This window comes from Halyomorpha halys, unplaced genomic scaffold, assembly GCF_000696795.3.
Source record: "Halyomorpha halys isolate HHAL.00 unplaced genomic scaffold, Hhal_1.1 Scaffold554.1, whole genome shotgun sequence".
Lineage (NCBI taxonomy): Eukaryota > Metazoa > Arthropoda > Insecta > Hemiptera > Pentatomidae > Halyomorpha > Halyomorpha halys.
The window spans coordinates 209,924-217,070 of NW_027115649.1; the positions used below are offsets into that span (position 1 = coordinate 209,924).

The 7,147-nt window shown below is 30.7% G+C and overlaps 1 protein-coding gene across 2 annotated transcripts in view; it reads right to left on the reverse strand.

The window, feature by feature from the left end:
* Positions 1-3,125, reverse strand: part of LOC106684195 (syntaxin-1A) — a gene marked incomplete at its 5' end in the record, with an annotated part of 36,575 nt that extends 33,450 nt beyond the window's left edge. For both annotated transcript variants that reach the window (XM_067052634.1, XM_067052635.1), the window contains 1 exon segment: positions 3,027-3,125. In XM_067052634.1, the coding sequence (XP_066908735.1) occupies positions 3,027-3,125 (99 nt within the window).
* Between the last annotated feature and the right edge of the window lie 4,022 nt (positions 3,126-7,147).

A 7,147-nucleotide genomic window follows, 5' to 3' on the forward strand; every position in this document is an offset into this window, starting at 1 on the left:
TTCATGGGACCACCACAGAAATTAAATTCAATCCTCAACTCTTGGTAAGTTAGCACTTTAACTCGCTCGGCTACGAACGGTCCAGTATTTGTTAAGCTGTACTACCAACCTCTAATGCCCAATTGTTGGCGACTTTTAGTTCTGATTAGGCCTAAAATAACGAAACTTTGGTAAGTCATCACCAGTTGTTTGACGGACCCATGGCTTTGTTTGAAATCTTATAATAATACTAGAGGTTAATTCACATTGTATTGATCTAGCTTATAAATTGAAGTAACCTACACAATGCCCCTAATAGTCAAAATTGTAACTAATAAATCTCATTTATGTCTATAATTTTTATGTGTTATTTTGGCACTGACCGATAGATATTGTCATCTGATTATATTTGATGTAATTTTCTAAATGAATAAAAGAAACAAAACATAATTGGACCCTAATGATCAATAACGAATTTTCACAAAGATCCATAAAACTATTTTCTATACTTTTTTTTTTAATAATTTACTTATCAGTGGCACATGATTCAAGGATCATTGACTATTTTAATGTTAATTAAATATTATTGTATTAAGTATACCTTCAACTTAATTGCCAGACACACTTCACTTTTGGTTGGCTAGTTGGGTTCGAGTGGACTGTATAATTGAAAAATGAAACATGATTGAAAGAAAAATAAAATTCTATTGTTTAATTACAAGTGGTGTAAGGGGTGGCCAAAAGAAAACATTTATGATTAGTAAATTTTGAATGGCTGGGCTATAGAATTGTAGATAATGAGGTGGTTGATGATTATTATTATGTGGTGGTGGATGTTAATTGTTGCCAGGTGGACTTACTTCTTCCCTCCACATTTCTATGCCTCTCTCCCCTCTGCTGCTGGGAACTACTCAAGTAAATCTACTCACTCATGGTAGATATTACTGATGAGTGAACAATAAAAAGAAAAGATGGACAAAAATGCTTCTGGCTGAAGACAAGATGACTATCTCTCATTAGTCAGGGTTCGGGTTTATATAAAAACCGACATTTTAGAAAACCGGTTTTCGAATAGTAATTTTTCCAGAAAACCGGTTTTAACCGGTTTCGAATTTTTATAAAAACTGTTTTTGCTCGAATATTCTGTAATTCAAACAAAAAATTTTAACGGAAAAGTTAAAGTGATTAAAAGCAGTTTTTGACTGAAATTATTTACTGTTCAATTTTATTGATAGTAAATTTTTTATGCAATTTAGTAGAACAAAGAAATAATAGTTGACCAGGATTAAATAACTTTAAAAACAATTATTCGTTGTTTATGCATAATTTTCACATATAAGGATGTAAATATTTTTATAATAGTGAAATGAGTTATTCAGCAAAGGGTTCGAATAAATAAAAACAATATATTTTAATATTTTTATAATAACCATATTATTTTTTTAAAAAACAATGTTATTAGATGCAGATGGATACTTATTAAAAACAAGTAGAAAATATATAATTGTGTATAACATAATGTAAATTATAGTCAAAGCCGAAAGACAAGAGTAAATAAAGTTTATGCATACATACTTATTAAAATCAATTTTAGTTTTAAAGACAATTAAGCAAAGGACCGAGTATTTTCTATTCCGGGAAATTTTAATACAAATTTGAATATTCTATTTATTTTTTTGTTTAACGAAATATGATTTTCAACAGAAAACTCTTGCTACTAAGAGTGCTGGAGGGAGTGAGTTTTAGCTGTTGGCCACTTGGGCGCTAGTATATCCTGTAGGCTATTATATGCCATAATGTATTATGGTGGCCCTTCCAATTCAACCTTTTGGTTGCCGTAGGTTACCCGGAACAATTATTTAAATTAGAAATAGAGTTATTTTTGAAACAACATCTAATAAGGGTCTTTTTCAGTTAGAATAAAAAGTTTGTTTTAACAAAAAAATATTAGGATTGTTCCAAATAGCGTTAAAACTACAATCAAACTGGCGCGAACTTGTGAGACACAACATTTGGAATAGAAAAGCGTATTACGCATGCTCACGTGAGATTGGTGATATTTTTTCAATCGTGTTAAAAACTATAACCTATAAACTGGAAGACTGTTGATTGACCGTGTGTATAATGGAATATGGTCTGAGTGCGGTCAAAAAAACTCAAATAGTAAATGGGTATACTATTTTTATTTGAGCCAACGTTTCGCCCAACGTTGCAGGGCTTCGTCAGGGCTAAAAAAGATACAAACACTTGACATAGTTACAAAAAAAAACAACAAAAAAACAAGGGTATACAATGAAAAGTAAAATTTAATGAGAAAAATTAAAGGTTGTAAGCAGTAAATGGAAACGGTAATAATAACAGAAAGATAAGTGATAAAATAAGAGAAGAAATATTAAAGAAAGTATAAATTAAGAAATGAAAAGGGAAAAGAATGAAAATTAATGAGACAGAATTCATACCTGTTTTAACAGAAATCAAAGTCAGAGTGAGCCGTTTGTATTGGGGAGTGGGGATGGCAGTTAAGCACGTCACATAATAACGAAAAAAATTTTTAAGTAAACAATGTAAAAAAAATTAAAATTAGGTAAACAATAAATAAATACATAATAGAGGGGGAGAAGAAATATTTACAAAATTTTTTTGTATTATGATTTTTTTATAATTTTGTAAATATTTCTTCTCCCCCTCTATTATGTATATTATCATTTATTGTTTACCTAATTTTAATTTTTTTTACATTGTTTAAATTAAATTTTTTTTCGTTATTATGTGACGTGCTGCAACAAGGCAAAAAAAAAACGTTGGTTCAAATAAAAATAGTATACCTATTTACTATTTGAGTTTTTTTAACCGCACCCGGACCATATTCCATTCATTTATAACCAATCAATATTGTTAACGAATCAAAACTAACAATAAATTATCGGGCGCATGCCCAGTACAGTTTTTTCTGTTGCAAACCCTGCACCTGTCATGTGCTCGCCAGTTTGATGATAGTTTTAACTCGTGTTGGAACAAACTTCTGATATAATATATGTAATACGCACCATGGAGAAGAACCTCTCCATGTACCCGCCTTCTTCATCGTCGATTTCAATGGCTACGTTGTCTATCCCTTCTTCATCTTCGTCCAACTGCTCTATCACCTGGAACAAGAAGCGACATTAGGGGCATTCATGATGTTGTCTTAAATGTAAATTGTTTTACCATGTTAAATGTTATAAGTATAGGATTGTGAGCAGCCCTATGTAAAGTCATGTTAAATGCAGAGGAGCCCTGGCGGATTTTCTGTGCAACTTTGTTTTATAACCTTTTCTTCCAGAACTTCATGTTATTGTTTACTTCTAAGTTTTGACAAAAGTAATTTATTACAACATGCCTAAATTGAGTGAAAAGTTGAAGTTGTGTGAAAGTTTGGCCATTACCTTGTGAGGAAGAGAATCAAGATGAGCTAATGTACAACTGTCATTACATCATTACTATTGTTATCTATTGCTTTACTATTTTTAAAAAAACATCCAAAATAATACTAACAAAAAAATAAAACTACAAACTACGAGCAAGTAACCTAACACAACAAACAATATGATAACGAGCTCAGCTGGTCTGTTGCGTGACGTCATTCTCCATTTAACAGACCTAGTAACAGACTCTCAACCATGTTATATGTTATATCGTTTTAACATAGTAAAAGATAGAAATATTTCTCCATTTAACATGAGTTTTTCCATTTAACACGCTTTAACATTTTAAACTAAAGATCATGAATACCTGTATTAAGTCAGAGAACGGGAGTCTGACACCTATACTTATAGAGAAATCTATTTATTACAATTGTTATTAAAAATACGAAACCTATATTTTAACTGAAAATTAACTTATCGTCTGCAGAAATAATTATATAAGAAGCAAATGTGATGTCAAAACCTCATTTAAAGTTGTTGGGTTAACATGTTAACATGTTAGGGTTCGTAGTTTGGACATATGGAATTGAGCTCTGGGGCTCCACCAAACCATCAAATTCTTCCCGCATCCAATCGTTACAATCCAAAATCCTACGTAAAATCCTTGATGCTCCTTATTACGTCAGAAATAAACTCATTCACAAAGACCTTAACATCCCATTCGTTGCAGAATTGACCCAAAACAGATGTGCGTCTTTTCATTCCAAACTCCTTAACCATCCTAACCCATTAATTCTTAATCTTTCATCCTTAACAATCCCTGATAATCCTCCGAGGCGTCTGAAAAGAAGAAGGCCACGGGACCTTCTAATTTAAATAAATGTTTGAAGTACCACCGATGGGTGGTTCCTTCCCAAGATTTTCAAGTGTATATGAAACATACTACATATTTACCTATTGTATTATTTTGTACAGTTGTAAATTACATTAAATAAATACTTAAAAAAAAAAAAAAAAAAAAAAAAAAAAAAAAAAAAAGAAAAAAAAAGAGTTCGTAGTTGATCTTCCATAAACAGACCAATTTTCCATGATACATGCTTAGGTGAGATTAGGATAAGCATGAAAATGATCCAGAATCAATTTTATTAAACTCAATTGTTCATTGTATCCTACATTACTACATTGTTCGAGTGTATATTATGGCAGTATCGATCACTTTTTCGGCTCTCTGGAGCGAATGAGGTATAATAAGATGAGGAATTTCATGGAGAAGTGACCAATTCCAGTTTAAATTCTCACTGGAACTTTAATAAAAGTACTTAAAGTAAACTGAGACAAAGGTAAGTTGACGGATTGAGAAGATACAAATTGTGTTCTAATTATTTAACCCATATGCATTATATGCTTAAATATTATACACAAATCGATCTGTCTCTTTTCGAGGAATAAGAAAAAAATATCATTGATTCTATTAAGGTATATTATATTTAAAGAAAATCATAAAAAGTTAATGTGGCTAGGGGTAAAATAGGTCAAAAAATATATTTAAAAAAAAAAAATAAATCATATTCATTATCTTTAACTTCTTTTTTTCCAGTAACTATTGTTCATATAATCTTAGCTACCTCCTCATTAATCATCCTCCTCATCACCTCATCACGTTAATAGAACCGTTGGAAAGCTAAATATCTCCTCTTTAAATCCATAATTAACAATAATAAACACAAATAGCAAAAGTTAGATTTAATGCCCTTATAAATTAAAGGCTAAATATTAGTTTGAAATTAAGACAAAAGAAATAAAAAGCCAACGTAGAGCAAATCTTTTGGGACTGAACAATTTTATTTTCTGATTTTTTTCGAAAATTGGTATTTGAGTTTCTTGCAGTGCTAAAAGCGAATGTCAACTCAAAAAATCGTTTATCACACTTCAATAGGTTATTCGGTCTGAGAAACAATACAAATATTATTTTCGTTTTTTATCACATATAATGATTTAATGAGGAGAAGATGGTTGGGGGTGCAGTCAATGAAAAACACAAATAAGTACAATTAACTTATTTTAATGCGCCAACGTTTCGGCTAGAGTTTCTAGCCTTCTTCAGGGCTAAAAACAGAACAAGATAACAACCACAGTAAGTATAGAAAAAATAAATAAAAAAGAAGTATAAACAGAATAATTTTACACATAAAATGAATAATTTTACAAAATAGAATTAATAAAATGAAGTGATGAGAGAAGCGGGAAATAAAAAGTATACATAGGTAATTGAAAAAGTGGGTAAGATAACATAATTAAGGAAATGAAATAAAAATAAAGTTATATAATGCAAAGAAGTATGAACATGTTAGTTATAATTAATTTAAAATTTAAATATGGAAAGAAAATGAAAATTAAGAGGAAGAAAATATATGTAACAATAATAGATGATAAAGAGGCAAATTATAAGTATAGTATACAAAACTTATAACGCGGGTAAGGAAAATGGATAAAAGTGGAGAAAATAAGGGGAAAGAGTAAAATAAAGAAAGAGGAAGGAAAACAAAAAAGAATAAAAACGAACCTGTTCGCTGGAAGATCAAACGCCTAATGGGTACTGTGCTAATGACGGTTAAACTCAGAATTAAAAAAGCCGTTACAACAATGACTAAGTGTTTTTTTTTATAAAGAAAACGTTACGGGAGGGTGAAAATAAAAATAAAAAAATATTTAGGGTTTTAAATATCAAATTATATGGTTTTAATAAATGTTATCAAATTATTTTTTTTTGTTAATATCTTTATTGAAATTTACAACTGTATATTATATAATACATTCAGTAAATTTTATCTTAGTTAAAATGGAGTGTTACAGTCGTGTAGAGAAACTACTTGGTAGCACTCTAATAACATTTTACATTAGCAGGTTTCGTGGCCATCTTCTTTTCAGACGCCTCGGAGGATTATCATGAATGGAAGAGGATTCAAGGTTAGAAGCTAGGGGGTTTTAGTGGTTTGGAAGTTTATAATGGAAAGAGTGATATCTGGTTCGGGCTAGATCGGTTACATAGGGAATATTAAAGTCTTTATGTATGATTTTATTTGTGATAAAGTAAGGAGCATTGAGCATATTACGAAGGATTTTGGATTGTAAGGATTGAATACGAGAGAAATTCGAAGGTTTAGTGGAGCCCTAAAGCTCAACTCCATATGTCCAGATTGGCCTTGGACAGTCGTGTAGATCAGTCTTGAGGTGTAATGAGGTGGAAGTTTAGACCAGTTTACTAGACTAATTTACTACAAACAGTAAATGTAATAGTCGAAATCGACGTGCTTCCTGTCTTTTCAGTCTTGTGTGAGGATTCCAGGTAAGTCGTTTGTCCAGATGTAGTCCAAGATAGCGGATCTGTTCGCCAGGGTAAGAGTAACATTATTAAATGAAACTGCAGGGCAGTCGGTAGGTTTGCGACGAAGGGTAAAGGTGATTTGATGGGATTTGTTGGAATTTATCTTAATACACCAATAACACCATTCTTACAGGGCTGTGATATGGGATACCAAATTATAATGTTAAATTACACTGATTAATTTTAACTAAATACAATAATTTATAACAAACTATCAATTGTGATCATTAAATCTTTATATAGGGTTTTTTTTTAAGCCCGATAGAACTTGAAATTGTAAAAAATAACACAAAAAATTAAATTGTAATCAAAATTTTTTTTTTATTCGAAAGATCAATACGTGACATTAACATTTGAAAATGATTTCGGGCATATGGGC